Raw genomic sequence first — 17,841 nt, 5'->3', positions numbered from 1 at the left:
ACTAGACTAAGTAACACAAGTCAACAAAATATGCATTTTTTCAACTTTTATGATAATTAATGTTATTTCCATTATATTTTCCAGAAAAACATTTCAGATAGAAAATTATTACTTGTATATGAGGCTTCAGATTCTTCCAGGTGAGGGCATGAGAAACTCCTTGATTAATATAATTTAATGTCTGTTGTAAGACTCGAGGAGCCATATATTGTTTCTCCTTGTACTGATATAATACCTTCAGTAAAACCTTTGAAAAAAATATTTGATCAAAACCCAAAAGTTAAATAGAAATTTTAACCATTTTATAAGTCAGCAAAAACATTTGACACGTATCTTAATACCCAGATCATCATCCTAAAATAACAACCATATTCTTTTAAAAAGAAAGTAATTTTGAAAATTATGTATTAGAGAACCATATTTATTCCCAAAGTATTCAAATAAAAAAAACTGAATTAATACTATGTCAAAGGACTAGTTTCTGATTAGGTATAAAAAGAAAACCACAGGTTACTTACTGAACATGCCACAATTTTTTGAGATAGCCCTGCATTGTTATTTACCTCCCAGAAAAATCTTACCCAAACCATTTACCAATTTAATGTCTGCCACGAGCTCTAATTCTATGTATTTCAGAACAGCGATTGTCAGGATTTGGCCCACAGACCTCCTGAAGGGTCTGTGAGGTCAAAACTATTTTCATAATAAGGCTAAGACATTGTTTGCCCTTTTTACTGTGTTAACATCTGCATCGATGGTATAAAAGCAATGGTGGTAAAACTTCTGGTGCCTGACATGAATCAAGCAAGGAGTGGCACCAAAGTGTACCAGCAGTCATCATATTCTTTACAGCCACATTAACTGCAAAATTTTCCTTAAGAACACTCTTAATGAATCAGAAATAGAAATATTATTAAATGGGGAGTATACATGTAGCACTTCTTCTACACACCAAAGTACAATGGTTGGAAGAAAACCTGAAATAGTAGCTTTCCCCATCAAATGCTATCATACGCTTGAAAGAAAAACTGACAGACAAATTATGGCTATTTTGACTTGTGTGTATGGCACATTTTTCCTCAGAAATGAATAAAATGAGCCTGTCACTTCAAGGAAAATAACCAACAGTATGTTACTGGTGTTAAAATATGAGCTTTCAAACAAAAATTAGAATTCTCAAAATCTTAGCTGCAAAGACTTAGATCCACTTAATTAGCTTTCCAATATTTAATGATATTTCTGATGACATCAGTGGTAATATTAGCAAATGTGACTTCTTTTTTAAAATTGCATAATGAGGGGCACCTGGGTGGCTCAGTCAGTTAAAGGCCTCCAACTCTTGTTTTCCACTCAGGTCATGATCTCAGGGTCATGAGATCGAGCCCCAGGGTAAGCTCAGCGCTCAGCAGGTAGTCTGCTTCTTTCCTCCCTCTCCCTCTGCTCCTCCCCCTGCTCATGCATGCTCTCTCTCGCTCTCTCTCTAAACTAAACCCATTAAAAAATAAAATAAAATAAAATTGCATAATGAAATGTATTAACATTTGGAAAATCTTCATTAACTCATTTTCCAAATGACCGGCTGTTACACAATCACGTACGGATAAATGATCTATTCAAAGTGCAGTACAGATCAACGGGTGTTAATGTAACAGAATGTAAAATGCTTGTTGGTAACAAACTCTACACGGAATTAACCTTTAAGAAACTACCACTATTGAGTGGCTCAGTTGGTAGAGCATATGACTTGATCTTGGGGTCATGAGTTTGAGCCCCACAATGGGTGTAGAGTTTACTTAAAAAACAAAAAAGACAACAATCATTATCACATTCTGATGTGATATTAAAAGAATTTCCATAATTTTGTGAAAAGTCTATTAGAAGTCTTTCCTTTTCCAACTTATCTGAGGCCACACTGTCTGTATTTATGTCCACCAAAATAAATTAAAACAGACTAAATACATAGGTAGATGAGTATGTAACTGCCTTTTATTAAGCCATACATTAAAAATTTAGTAAAAATGTTTAACAATGCCATTTCCTTTTGTTAAAAACTTTTCATTTTGGGAAACAGTTATTTAAAAAAAAACACATATTCTGTGTTACTATATATTAGGCTTGTTATTATTTTTAAATGAAATAATATTCTTAAATTTTAATTTCTAATATGATAAGTATCATAGGTATAATTCACATAAATGGAAGCTTGCTGAGGTTCTCAAAAACTTAAGGGAATAAGGAAGACCTAAGACCAAAAAATGAGAACTGCTACAAGGGTTCAAAATGTTAAAGACTGCTACATGCAATCTTTGGGTACCAATAAACCAGAAAAAAAGCAAGACAGAAATTAACCTAATAATGATGTCATCTTTCAAATTAGAAAAATTCTTAGACTTACTTGCTGGACACCAACAGCAAACGCCTTCAGAAATACTTCAGCAAATTCATTATACTCCTTGGACACATTGCCAGGGCTTCCATATCTAAAAGAACATTAAAATGCCCACTGTTTTTTAATAATGCTTTATATATTGGTACTTATAAAACTAAGGGCTTGAAAAAATAAACTTAAATCATCATATACTGAGAGAAGCTTACCTTTCAAAAAGCCTTGCTAAGATATGTAAAGCCCACTTCTTACATTTCCACCACGGTAACTCTGGTCTGTCATCTTCTTCAACCTGAAGTGTTTCCTTTAAAGAGAGATTTATTTAATGATAGTAAAAGATGATACAATCTAAGAGGAACAGCATGAGGCGAGTAGAAACTCACAAAAAACATGAATGTTGGCCTTTTGTAATAAAAACACTTTAACCTGCTTCACTACTTGGCTACAAAGGATATGCTTTTTAAAATTCTTATAGAGCAAGCTCAAACACAAACACTTTAGTCAAAATCCAAATAATGTAAAGTCAAGGCCATGGAATGTAGTTTAATAAAAACTGGTATAGCTCAAATCAAAAGGGCATGAGAAACACCATTTCAGAAATCTGGTTTCAGAAACATTAGTATTAACACAAAAGGATAAACAGATGAAGACATTCATTTAAAAACAATAGTGAAAAACTACCAAGAACCTAAACACATTCACTAATAAGCAGATGCTTAATTACAGAACATCTATAAAAGACTACTATACGACCACTAGAAGAATGGACTGGATCCTTACATACTGACCTACAACATCCCGACATACTTTTAATTTACAATGAGAAAGTGAGACTTTGGAGGAACCCCAAACTAAACTAAAAGTGAAAGCAATGGTACAACCACTTTGAAAATCACTTTAGAAGTTACCGATAAAGTTAAACATATACCTACCCTATAACCCAATTCCACTCTTTGGTAATTTACTCAAGAAAAATGAAAATATGTGATCACAAAAAGGTTTGTGTAACATTCATAGCAGCTTTATTTGTACTACTAAAATCCTGAAATCACCCCGCTGTCCATCACCTTGTGAATGTAAACTGTAGTATATCCGCACAATAAAATATTACTTGGTAATGAAAAGGAACTACTACAACACAACATGAGTATATCTCATAAATAGATCATGCAAAAGAAGGTAAATACAAAAAATTACTTTTATATATAAGTTCGAGAACAGGCAAAACTAATCTATGGTGCTAGAAATGAGAATGGTGATGACAGGAATGACTAAAACTAGCCACCAGCAAATATTCTAAGTGATGATTACATGTATACATATAATGGATAACTCACTAGACTATTTATAATACGTGTGTTTATGAATTATACACAAAAAGTACAGAGTGTATAAATGAAAACTTTTAAAATTTTATTTTGTACCTATTAAATGTGTCCAGAAAACTATACACCAAACTAGTTTCTTACAGAGTGGAAGAAATGTTCTATTCATTTCTTCTACACTGTTTTTGTTTTCATTTTTTAAAGTAGGCTCCACACCCAGTGCAGAGCCCAACACTGCCCTCGAATTCACAACCCTGTGAGATCAAGAACTGAGCTGAGATCAAGAGTCAGACACTCAACCAACTGAGCCACCCAGAAGCCCCTACAGTTTTTCTTTTTAAATAGAAATTTAAGCAATAAACCACAAAACAGGAGGTCGGTCTCACTTATGCCACTAATAAAACTTTTGGGATAAATTATATAACCCGTCTATGTCTCTATTTAAAATAAGTTCAGGGACACCTGGGTGGCTCAGTCAGTTAAGCGGCTGCCTTCAGCTCAGGTTATGATCCCAGGGTCCTGAGATGGAGCCCTGCGTGGGCCTCCATGCTCAGCGGGCAGCCTGCTTGAGAATTCTCTCTCTCCCCCACTCTGGTCCTCCCCCTGCTCACCCATTCACACCTTTTCTCTTTCTCTAAATTAAATAAATAAATCTTTTAAAAACCTTCTCATCATAAGAGAAGAATTTTGTAACTATGTGAGGTGATATATGTTACAAACTATTATTTAAAAACTAAGACAATAAGATGGGGTGTGCCTGGCTGGCTCAGTTAGAAAAGCATGACTCTTGATATCGGGATCATGAATTTGAGCCCCACGTTAGGTGTAGAGATGACTTAAATATATAAAACTTAAAAAAAAATTTTTTTTTTAGGGGCACTTGGGTGGCTCAGTTCGTTGAGCATCTGCCTTTAGCTCAGGTCATGGTCCCGAGGTCCTGGGATCAAGCCCCACGTTGGGATCCCTGCTCAGCAGGGAACTCCCTGTCCTCCCTGCTCCCTCTCTCTCTCAAATAAATAAATAAAATCTTAAAATTAAACAAAAATTTAAATAAAGGGGTCCCTGGGTGGCTCAGTTGGTTGAATGTCTGCCTTCGGCTCAGGTCATGATCTCAGGCCTGCGATAGGCTCCTTGCTCACTGGGGAGCCTGCTTCCTCCACTCCCCCGCTCATGTGCGTTCTCTCTCTCTCAAATAAGTAAAATCTTAATAAATAAATACATACATACATACTGAGAAGAAACAGAAGCATTAGGATAAAGAGATAGATATAAGTACCTAAAAACCCTGCACAATTTTTTATTAATATCACAAATATGTAAACAAAATGGTCTCTTCAGAATAGTTTGCCTCACGAATTATATAAACACATAAAAATATTATAGAAAATATCAGTTAAAATTCAAAAGATAATTAGATATTTTAGTAAAATAAGAACACACAGAGACTTACATTAGGTACATCTCTGTTCACAACAGTTTTTAAAATTTCTATCCATTCCGTCAGGTTCTGTTGGTTTATCAGCTCCAGCGGTAGTGTATACTAAATGAAAATCAAGAATCAATACTTTAAAATCCTTACAAAAGAAAATCCCACTTCCTTTAACTCCTCACAAAACCTACAAAAAGTATTTCATTCAATCCACATTTCCCGATTTTTGTACACAAGCAAATTTCTTATCTGGCTGATTTGGTCAGTTACCTACAATGGAGGAGTGTGGCACTGACAATGAACATCCTTCTCCTATTCCCAAATTACTGGGCATATATCTTATTTTTACTTTAAGAGTGATTCTGTGGACTTCTAGTGAACGTCTGTTACCAAGTGAAGAAAATTTCTATTCCAGGACTCTTAGTTTGTTTTTTGTTTTTGTTTTTTAAAGTGGGAATGGTTATTAAATCTTATCAAATGTTTTATCTGGCATCCTTGGAGATCGTTACAGGTCTTTTTTTTCATATAAGAGTTAATTACAGAAACTGATCTCTTACCACTGATCCACTCTTGCATTTCTTGGATAAATCCTCTCTTAATAGGCTCATAAAATCAATATCCTCTTCAGGATTTTAGGATATCTATTTTCATAAGTGAGACCGGGCTATATTTGTTATCAGGGTACGCTAGCATCAAAAAATTAGTTGGGAAGATAAATATTTTGCCCTATGCCCTAGAACAATGTACAAAAATAACTTAATCTAAAAGTTATAATCTTACTAATTAGAAAACAAACAAAAACAGTATAGCTATTATATACCCAAATCACTTTTAAAAGCTCTGTAAGAAGTCAATGGAACAGCATTAAAGTGCCCTTTGGTTCAGACTGGGAGATGATAGATTGTCTTTACTGATCTAGCAAAGACACGCAAAATCCAACCAATGTGGTGAACCAGTTACAATCTTAGTGGAAGTCACAGGTCTATTTAAACGAGATTTTAAAGTCAAATAAGGGTATGAATAAGACCGAAGGTTCTAACAGATGAGATGAATCCTTCTATGGCTATATGCCACAAAAAGAACTAGAATTTTAATCCTGATCAAAAACTGTTTCATATAAGTAATTACATCCCGCTAAGAAAAACACACAATCATTTCAATACTTTAAAATCATTAATCATTTCCTTTTAATAGATATCTTTTATCCCAGGAAGATTTAGAATATGTAAAAATGATGAAGCCCATTATTGTGTGCCAGTCAAGCCACAGTTATTAGTATTTTTGTGTTAAGCTTAGGAATAGGTTTTGTAATTACTGAGACAATCTACATATATTTGGCAAATCAGGTTCATGCTAGATATAAACTGTTATTTCAGTAATTGTTTTTCAGACTTGTGAATTCTTAAGGTGAAAGGCATAATAGTGTTAGATGGTTTAAGAGAACTTCAGACTGACCAGTTATAATAAAGATTTATCGGGACTGTTTGTGTATTTAGGGAAGTGTGCTTGGTTAGACTTTTAATGCACTTATAATTTTGGCAATTTATATTTGACTAGCAAATCATCCATTTAATCTAGATTTTCAAATGAAATTATTAAGACACAGAAATTCTTTGTTATCTTTCAATGTAGCAAATGACAGACACATATATAAAAACTGCTTTATAAAAATTACCTGAACAAGAGCATAGAAGATCTTGAAAATCTGTTTCTGGATGAGGACAGATTGATCAGACTGATCAGAAAGAAGCTGGATAAAGCGGTCCTTTAGAACTGGCAAGAAATGCTGCATTGCTGCTACCAGTGGACTCCGTTCCTCTGGTTTCTTGTACCTTTGGGTAGGAATACAAACTAATTCTGTAAGAATTTACTTCACAATTTTATTTATACGTATGAGATACAAAATTAAACTGCTTGTTTGTTCACATAAATGTAAGGAAACACTTCCTAAGCAACTTTAGATTCCAAGAAAGAAAAAGAAAAGCAAATTCAATTGGACCAAATCATAGCAAAAACAACTTAAGAAAAACCTCAAATAACAAAACATCTAAAATTTTCTGAGCATTCATTATGAAGTCAATAATCCTCAAGGCTCCATTAGTATCCTCACTTCAATAGTTTGAGGAAACTGAGGCACAGAAGTTATCTTTCCCAGCATACTCATCTAGGTATGAATTTCGGCAGTCAAGATCCAAGGTCTGCCCTCTTAACCACTTCACTACACAGTCTCTAATTGTGCATACTTAACAACTGAGGAGCTACAATGAGTTGGCTTTTAAATAAAGGCAGCTGATTGATATAAAATTGATTATATATTACCATCCTTAAGTTATTTACATACCAAAAGCATTAAGGCAGAAGTGACATCTAGAAAGCAGAAAATAAGCACTTTATAAACGGGAAGTTCTTTTGTAACCTATTTGGCAACAAAACCTGACTTCAACAGGCTATTTATGGTCTTCACTTATCCCATCTGGAGTGGATATTCACATATTTTGTAGCAGATATGATAATATGTGTCTGACTACTGGATGCTGGTTCAATTTCAACAGGAGTGTTTAACATGAATTATGTGAACCTTATTATCTTTCTAAAATCCAAAAAATCCTGAATTCTGAATCACATTTGCTCCAAGGATGGGGGTAAAGAATTGCTGACCTAAGTGAGAAATTTCCACATATACACTTCAGCATTTTAACAGTACTATTTAAAGAGGTCTGTTGATTTTTTAAAATTAAACTGTACTTCAATTTAAAAAACACATTATCAACTATGTTTCAATGAAAAAAAAACTTTAAACAACTGAATTAACAGATTAGAACTACAGGGGGACACCTGGGTGGCTCAGTTGGTTAAGCGTCTGCCTTTGGCTCGGGTCATGAGCTCCAGGTCCTGGGACAGAGCCCACCTGTCCCAGGACCCGGGGCCCTGCTTCCTGCTCAGCAGGGAGCCTGCTTCTCTCTCTCAAATAAATAAAATCTTTGAAAAAAGAAAAGAACTATAGGAATGACCCACCTTCCATTATCAATAGGCAGAAAAGCTTTACAAAAATACAGACTAGTGGTTAAGTCATTATTCTAAAAAACAAAATTTATCTTTTTAGATTAGACTGTTTTTTAACTTGTTTTTCCTACCAGACTCCGGTTTTATCTACTGGTAGCCTTCTTGAAGGAAGAAAAAGAATTGAGTATCTGAGCACATTTTTAAAAGGTAAAGGTAAGGGGCACCTGGATGGCTCAGTCGGTTAAGCATCTGACTCTTGATTTCAGCTTGGGTCATGATCTCAGAGTTCTGAGATCAAGCCCCAAGTCTGGCTCTGCACTCAGCAGGAGTCTGCTTGAGATTCTCTCCCTCTCCCTCTGCCCCCCGCCCCCCCACCCCCTCTAAAATAAGTAAAATCTTAAAAAAAAAAAAAAAGGGTAAAGACTAGATTCTTTTTCCCTACTAGGTGAAATCAGAACCGAAGTAAATTGCCAAGAATAAAAAACACCAAGACAAATGTGCTAATAATGATCGAGACTATTAGACAATTAAGTAACAGATTATTTTAAATACTGTTTTAATGTGCTGAGAAATTACACCTAGCATACATATTAAAATAATCTGTACAGTTCTTTCAGTCAGTAAAAACAATTAACAACTTATGAAAGGAAGCCATTTGCAGTCTCCAATCTGATTATATAAACTACAATGATTATAGACAATATTTCCTTTTAACAATAAAGGTACAACTATATTATGCACTTCTCTCCATTTACCCAACCCAGATGATTACCCACATTAAGAGGGTTTGAGTACCTATTCCATATTATACATTCTTCTTTCCAGCTCCCTCTCTACATTGAGGAAAGGACTCGAAATTAAGTGGTACTAGTTGCTAATCTACGCTAATTGGTATATGAAAGTAATTACGGTAGGAAACAAATTTCTAACCCATAAGACCTGAAAGTTCCTGAAAGCATGAAAATGTGACACTAATAAAAGCGGACTACCACAAGGCTACAATGTGCCAATCTGGTGAGCCGTGCTCATAGGAAATCCTAAGTACTAGCCCATCATTTGACTGTTAAAAAACCAAAAACATCTTCAATGGTATATTAGTATCTAAAAGGTTACATCCAAATTCTCCATCGTGGCATTCAAAACCCTCTTTAACATGGTCCCAATTTACCAGTCCAAATTTATCCCCCACCTCTAAACAGAAATTATCCATACCATTTAATGGTCTCCTCACTACCCACTAAAGACAGGATCTCATTTCCACCTCTGTACCTTTCTTTCTTTGTTCATACTACTCCGTATGGTGTGACATGCCTTCCTCTTCAAATGCTCCTTCTGTGCTCCTTCAACTGACAAGCATTTCCTGAGGATCTATGCTCCTGAAGACCACCACAACTTCCAATTTCTCCATGAATTTTCTTAGAACTGCTTCAGTCCACACAGATCCCTTGTGAACACCTTGTGCTCCACAATCGAACACTGGCTGAAAATGAACTGGAATTCCAATATTGTAGCAGCCTCCTATGCCTCCCATTTAAAAAATCTCTGTCACACTCTCTCCTGCTAAGATTATAGGACAGGAGAGACTTAACCTCCTCAATGACAATAACAGCTTATTATTGTTATTCTCTCTCATTTTAGTCACTCACTTACCAGAACTACAACAACTGGCACTCTGATAGAAGTTGGAGCAACAGCTGGAACATTCCTTAGCAGGAAGATGGGTAGCTGGTGGGAACACAAGAAAACACCAGTACCAATGCTGTAAATGGTATATTTCTCTCCTGCTCAGAAGAAAAGCAGCAGTTCATCAGCTACTTTCAGTTGGGACCCAAAAAGGGTATCGGAGGCTAACTACAGGCCCCAGAATTAGAGGGCTCACAATGGCATCTGTGCAGCTGTAGGACTGGAAATAAAGCCACCATCATGGTGTAAGAGTTCCTCATGCCTTCCTCAAAATTTTCTGTTATCAAAACTTTCAAGTGCCTACAAATTTCATTACTTTCACTACACACTTGAGATAATCCCTTCAATGTATGGCTTACCACTCTTAATGCTATACCTCAACTTCCAAGGTTATGTCTTTTTTCTCATTCCTAAACCCAAATCTAAAATGATCCCTTGGCCTAAAATCTTTCTTACTGATACTAATTAGTTATATGAACTATGATTTGCTCAAATATGCAAACACTGAAACAGGTGACTATGAATCCCTCAAAACACAATGATTAAAAATGATCATATGAAATTTCAACATATCCTTTTTAAATAATTATAGGTAGGTTCTTGAAACTTATCAAGACCCCAAATTAAGATAAAAAATTCACAGAAAGCCAGAAGTTAAATAAAGAGCTCTAATGCTCAAAGTACTCTGATACCCTTCACATTTTAAAAAAGCTCATGTTTAGGCCTTTTATCAGCACAAATTGAGGAGCCCATATTGAGGAATTAGAGATAACCCAGTTTTTAATAGGGATCAGATATTAAGAAAAAACGGTAAAACGAGTTTCTCAGTTGAATCAACAGAAGCGACTGCAGAATTAAAGAAAGAATGCTATTTTAAAAAGAAAATACTGAATTAAAATCAACATATAATTCACTAATTTTTATATACCAAATGTAATTTTAGATGTTCAAATAAAATACCTAAATTTCCAAACTTTTCCTACTTCTCAAATCTCTGTAGGAATTGAGAGACACTTACTCATAATTTTTCACAAGCTGATAAAGGCAAAGAAGAATTCCTAGCCAACAAGCACTGTTATCAGACTGAAGATAGAAGCCAATTTTGTCCACAATGGCGGTCCAGCGGCTTGGATAATCATGTTTGATGATATGGTGAATGCATGTAGTAAGCTGTACCCTGAAAGTCAAAAATAATAAGAAGGAAGAACTGTTACCTAGATAAAATTCTGCTCATACAAAGAAAATGCTGCTTAGACAAAAATAAATAAGTCACTGAGAAAAAACTACCTGTCCCTACTGATTTAAAAGAAACCCAACAAATATTATAAACGTAGGTGATTTTATTTTTCCTTATTTTTTCATCCCCATCATTAACTGATGAGTTTTATTTAGAACACAGCTATTTTCATTAAAAATTCTGCAAAATCAGGGGCGCTAGGGTGGCTCAGTCAGTTATGCATCTGACTCTTGATTTTGGGTCAGGTCATAATCTCGGAGTTTTGAGACTGAGCCCTCCATCAGGCTCACGTTCAGCAGAGTCTGCTTGTCCCTCCCTCCCCCTCTGCTCTCTATCTAAAATAAATACAATCTTTTAAAAAAAATTCTACAAAATCATATAAAAATAAGAACTTTTAAATATCAAGACCATATAATACAAAGTATACAACAGCATTCTACAGTTTTCTTTACCCCCTTTCACCTGATCATACGGTTTCACAAATTTTACATGAAGTTTAGAAGTTTTTAGTTTTTATAAATGTAAAAACTGCAGTAAGAAAATAAAAGGAATTTGCCAGTAACAGCATGTATTAAATTTACTGCTATAAAAACGACAGGTTTTTATGTTCTGAAAAGACCCACTGCGCTGTCCCCTCCCAAACTCCACAAACTATGTACCTGAAACGATGGGTAAGTTTTAAAATATACATATACCTGATGAGCTCAGGAGAGTGGATAATAGCTTCTACAATATTTTCTCGAATACAATGTCGATCTTCTTCTGGAATAGTATAAGGGGATATATCTCCCGGTGCTGTTTCCCGATCAGGCCAATACTGTGTTATCATATTTTTCAAATAGATAACACCTAAAATGTAGATCCATTTGACAAAAGAGCATTTACTGTGAAAGCACTGTGAATACCCCTTGTAAGTTTGTTCACACCTACATTTAAAATACTGCACATTCTATTATTTTCGAAGTTGATAATCAAAACACAAGTTTAATTCTTAGCTACAGTAATCACCCCTGAAGTTATTATTAAACACACAGCCTAAGAAACTGTACAAATAAACACACTATACAAACAAAACTATTAAGGCTTTTTATATCACATTTATACTTTTTTTATCTTGCTTTCTATAGGAAAACTATTTGGATTAATTTTTTCATATCAATTTTCCAAATGAAGTCTCTAAAGACAAAACCACATACACATACCGATACTGCTCCCACAATTAATAACACTACTGTAGAATGAATATTTGTGGCCCCCTCAAATTCATATTGAAATCCAAACCCCCAGGTTGATGGCATCAGGGGTGAGGTCTTTCATAGGTGATTAATGTCTTCACAGAAGAGACCCTGAAAAGGTTCCTCCCCTCCCAACATGTTGGGTTCTAAGAACCAGAAAGTGGGTCCCCATCAGACACCAACTCTGCTTGCTTCTTGATTTTGGACTTTTCAACCTCCAGAACTGTGAGGAATATATTTCTACCATTCAGTCTATGATATTCTGTTATAGGAACCCAAACTGACTAAGACTTGTGCACAAAAGCTGTTATTTTTATCATAGAAAAATTACAGCATAAAAATTTTTAGTCTATAAATTTAAGCATGTCACTAATATAACACAATCACACTCCTTCAAATTCATGTTATTTTATGGGAGATTGTGGTGTGTTCAAAAATTACAGATTACTATTTTCTGTTAGCTATCACACTGCTATCTTGAACACTGCTAGTTAACACAGTATGAACTAGATTGCTAACAATGTTTTTTATCCAGTCCTCTACCCCCAAATGAGAAGGAGAACCCTCAACCACAAATGTATATGATGTACAGGAAATGGAAATTATTCAAAATTAATCAATTACTAAATTCTACAAAACACCAGCCCTTCTCTGATTAGTAATTAACTCTTACCTGGAATATTACACCTATATGAATAAGGATAACTGATATATCTATGATTTTTATATTCTACTTTGCTCTATCTCAGGAATTAAAATAATACTCCACCTTACAGTATTTCAAAAAAGATTGACTACACGTTAAAATACCCTTCAACAAAAGTTTTAAGAAAAACTACCTCTACAGTAAAGAACACTGACTCAGTGTATGTAACATATTTTAAATTAGTACTATTTCCAGAATTTTGATTCTTTAGCTCCAAAACAGAAAAGATTAAAATTAAGCCTTGATACAGTCCTAAGTCCTCTGCATTGAGACTCTTGAGTATTTCCTTCTATAGTAATGCATAAAAGAATGGGTATATATTTTTATTTGTATAATTATGATTCAGTATTTTCAGTTGTTTGGTCTACAAAACACATTAACAAGTGAGAACTGCACTGTAAGAATATTGTGATTCATATTCTATTCCATCCAGGATGCTTGGACTCTGCTACAAAGACCGAATGCCTCTCTCAAGTCTAGCAGATGAAATCACCATATGCCATACACTAAAGAGCATCATTCAATTATTAAAATAATATAATTTTTAGTAATGGTTGGATTTTAAAATTTTTGACTAATTCCACAGTTTGGCTGCTTCTGGTTTTGCACATACTAACCATACAACTTTCTAGTACAATTTAATTTTGCTAATGCACATAATCAAGCCTCAAAATGTTAAGGTCCCTCCTAAATGCCACTTTCAACATCTTAGTAAAAATTGGAGATTTAAAGGCAAAGATTCTTTTATTAGTTTCAGAGGTAGAATCTAGTGACTCATCAGTTGTAAATAACACCCAGTGCTCATTACATCAAGAGCCCTCCTTAATGCCCATCACCCAATTATCCCTTCCCCTCATGCACCTCCCTCCAGCAACCCTCAGTTTGTTCTTAGAGTTCAGTGCCTCTTATGGTTTGCCTCCCTCTCAATTTTCATCTTATTTTTCCTTCCCTTCCTCAATGTTCATCTGTCTTGTTTTTTAAATTCCACATATGAGTGAAATCATGTGGTATTTGTCTCTTTGAGGTGAAGATTCTTATCTACAAAATTACCAAATGGGAAAATGCCAACTTCATTAGTAAAAGAGATATGACAGTTAAAATAATAAAAGCAACTTTTTTCTACTTAATTAGAAAAGAAAAAAAAAAAGATTTACTGCTGACCAGTGTCCAGTGAAATTACTATATTTTATAGGCCCAAAAAATATTCCAATATTGTGCTACTTATTTATATACCAGTATCTTAAAAAATAATAAACTTACATGCATTCATTTATTTACAGAGTACATTTGGTGTGTCAGGCAATATTTTAGGTACTGTGAATACAACTGTTAATGAAACAAATCTAAGATTAAATGCTAACAATTGGGAAATGGTTCACTTCATATATGCCATATATGGTATTTAATCACTGAAATTTTAATACTAACACTATGTAAAGAAAAGGGATGAACTTACTACACATTAAATGAAAAAAAAATTTTTTAACAAAATTGATGTAGGGAAAAAGAACAGCAAGAAATAATACCAGAACATAACTGGTTTTTCTAGAATGGTGAAATTATTACTACTTTATATTTCCTATAACAAAATTAATACACCTGCAAATAAATTAAGTAACAGGACACTAAGGATATGAATTCCATTATTTTGCAGACCAACAGATAATATCAGAAGTAACCCACCACATTTTCACAGACCATTTGGTAGTGAGAGAATTGCTCAATATCTTGTTGAAACTGGAACTAAGAAATACAGTAGTTCCCCACTCATGCACTGTTTCACTTTTCGTGGTTTCAGTTACCCGTGGTCACCCACAGTCAGGAAGCAGATGATCTTTTCTGACCTATGATCAGAGGTCAACAGTAGCCTAGCACCATGTCAAAATGCCTACATCATTTACCTCACCCTCATCTCATTACACCGGCATTTGATCTTCATATCATCGCAAGGGTGAGTACAGTAAAATATTTTAAGAGAGACCATGTTCACATACCTCTTATTACAGTATAGTTATACTTGTTCTAATTTATTATTAATTACTGTGGTTAAACTCTTACTTGCCTAATTTACAAATTAAATTTCATCTTAAGTATGTATGTATACGAAAAAACATAGTATATATAGCATGGTACTATGCACAGTTTCAGGCATCCACTGAGGGTCTTAAAATCTATCAGTCATGGATGGGGGAGACTACTGTAGTACTTTTTAAATGGTTAAAAACAGTGAATGCACAAGCTGTAAGGAGCAACTGCACAGGGGTTTGTATCTTAGAATCATCCACTGGGCAGGGAAACAGAGAACACACAGAATTTTTTAATAATCCCTATCAATTTCTCTTTTCAACGAAATACCACATTCCTTTAACTCTGCCACCAATAACAAAGCACTAGCTATCTGTAGTAAACACATGAGGGCAAATGGATTTTCAGGGAAGAAAATCACTGAAGGGCCACCCCAACATACCTTTGCTATTCAACTATGAACCTTTTAAATAACTGATTTACATAAACCCAAGAAAAGAATTCAGTAACTTGCCTGCCTGTCTCACAGGTAAATCCAGTTGTTCCGACATAGTAATCTGAAGCAGTGTTGAAACAAAATTCAGAGACTTGTGTGCCTACAAACAAAAAAAATAGGTTTTAAATTTCTGCAAATAAATATTCTCAGTACTCTGTTCCACTGTTTGGCACAAAAGGCTATCCACCCTCAAGTTGGTCCCAGCCTTATTTCCCATCACTCACCAACAATGAAATTAAAAAAAAAAAAAAAATTAATAACCTAACTTCTAAAATACTTTGCATGTTTGCATTTGCCTTCATACTGCTCCACTTCCCATTTATCCCAACTAGCATTCTTAACCTACACCAACAGCTCAAGAACAATATCCTCTTTAATACACATTTAGCCCCAATTTAGTAATAATTTCTCCATAGAGATGTTCTACCAAGTGACCTAACAAACTAAATCAGTAAAAATTAATAGCCTGGGAAGTGGTTTCCAAGGTGCTAATAATGTTTTATTTCTGAATATGGCTATTTTACCAAAGGGTGTTCAGTTTGTGAAAATCAATCAACTGTACCCTTACAATGACTATTCTGTATGTATGTTACATTTAAATAGAAAATTCAAAATCAATAGCTTTGAACATACAATAAAAGTAGGATACAAACTATATGATAATACATTTATATGAAATTCCCATGCAGCATATACAGAAAATAATGAAATATACCCAAAATGTTAATATAGTTATCTCTTGGGCGGTGGGATTATAAAGGAGCTATTCTTCACACATTTTCTACTTTCCAGTTTATACTACAGACCCCAGACACTTTCATTAACAGTATAAAAAAGTTACTTAATGATTCCTAAATTTGTCATATTTGCTTCTGGTTTTTTTAAAAAAACAACTGTGTCCCTTCTTGAATGCTTTCACAGTTGCATTTCCTCTCCCCCAATACCACTACCATCTATGTCATCTCGTCCTTTCAGCCCAAGTTTAAGTATTTTTTCTGCACAAGTTCACATGGACAATAGTTTATTTTAGTTTCTTCTTTTTTTTTTTTTTTAAGATTTTATTTATTTATTCGACAGGACAGAGACAGCCAGCGAGAGAGGGAACACAAGCAGGGGGAGTGGGAGAGGAAGAAGCAGGCCCCTATTTTAGTTTCTTCTTTACAGACTTCCTCTCACACCAAATATTCCATACGTTCTTAGAAACAGAAAAATTTCCTTTCGTATATAAAAAATTTCTTCTACATCAGAACCTGGAATTCTGTTACCCCAAAAATTATTTAAATGTTCCTGGTACATGACACCATGCCAGGAGCTGAGAATAGAAGGTTGAAACCAGGGGCGCCTGGGTGGCACAGCGGTTGAGCGTCTGCCTTGGGCTCAGGGCGTGATCCCGGCGTTATGGGATCGAGCCCCACATCAGGCTCCTCTGCTATGAGCCTGCTTCTTCCTCTCCCACTCCCCCTGCTTGTGTTCCCTCTCTTGCTGGCTGTCTCTATCTCTGTCAAATGAATAAATAAAATCTTAAAAAAAAAAAAAAAGAAGGTTGAAACCAAACAATAAGGTTCCATGACCTCATGGAAACTTAAGAGTTTAATGTAAAGGATAGTGAAGATAATCAAACAAGTAATTACAATAAAGTACAGTAGAAGAGGTAGACACACCATGGGAGAATCAAAAGGAGAATCTTCTAACCTAGAAATAACACTTAAATTTAAGACCTGAATGGGAGTAGTTAAGTGGATCGAAGGCAGGTATTTGCCTTTTCTGGTATTCTAAACACAATTAACCACTATCACTTTCTTGAAACATCCTTCCAACTGCACAATTCACAGACCACTTTTCCTTCTCAGATTCCTTTGCTGGTTTCTTAGCCTATTTAAATTATAACTGCTCAGTCAGAGGTCATCTTTTACACTCCCCAGCTGATTTCATCCAACCGGGATCTTTAAATACTATTTGCCAGATACATTACTTCCAGTCCACGTCACTCTTAGGAGACCTATTTTAACATCCCTACCTTCACAGGCTTCTCAAATTTATTATGTTCAAAGTATCTTCTCCCCTAAAACTTAGGTTTCTACTTTCTTATACCACTTCTCCCCACCTTTTTCATCACTATCCTCACTTACGTTTAATACCTGAATGACATCTTTAATACTTCCCTCTTTTTTACCCCAATTCAATGTGTCAAGACCTGTCAATTCTATAACCAAAATACTTATATAATATACCCACTTTCTCCATTCCCACTAACATCAATCTAGCCCAAATGACTATTATCTTTCTTAATGTAAGTATTCCCTACCCCCACCATTC

The 17,841-nt window shown here is 34.8% G+C and overlaps 1 protein-coding gene across 1 annotated transcript in view; it reads right to left on the bottom strand.

Annotated features, from left to right (window-relative positions):
* The window catches only part of IPO7 (importin 7), a 51,113-nt gene that overhangs the window by 19,305 nt on the left and 13,967 nt on the right, over window positions 1-17,841 (bottom strand). Inside the window, exons 2-9 of the mRNA XM_026486108.4 lie at window positions 15,544-15,625; window positions 11,759-11,912; window positions 10,845-11,003; window positions 6,816-6,972; window positions 5,162-5,251; window positions 2,596-2,690; window positions 2,396-2,480; window positions 113-247 (exon numbers count right to left, since the gene is read on the bottom strand). Of these exons, the coding sequence (XP_026341893.1) occupies window positions 113-247; window positions 2,396-2,480; window positions 2,596-2,690; window positions 5,162-5,251; window positions 6,816-6,972; window positions 10,845-11,003; window positions 11,759-11,912; window positions 15,544-15,625 (957 nt within the window). The remainder of the gene's footprint in view (window positions 1-112; window positions 248-2,395; window positions 2,481-2,595; window positions 2,691-5,161; window positions 5,252-6,815; window positions 6,973-10,844; window positions 11,004-11,758; window positions 11,913-15,543; window positions 15,626-17,841) is intronic.

The sequence above is a fragment of the Ursus arctos genome, unplaced genomic scaffold (genome assembly GCF_023065955.2).
Source record: "Ursus arctos isolate Adak ecotype North America unplaced genomic scaffold, UrsArc2.0 scaffold_22, whole genome shotgun sequence".
NCBI classification, from domain to species: domain Eukaryota; kingdom Metazoa; phylum Chordata; class Mammalia; order Carnivora; family Ursidae; genus Ursus; species Ursus arctos.
The sequence above is the reverse complement of the archived record's forward strand: the minus strand, read 5'-3'. Positions and strand labels throughout refer to the sequence as shown.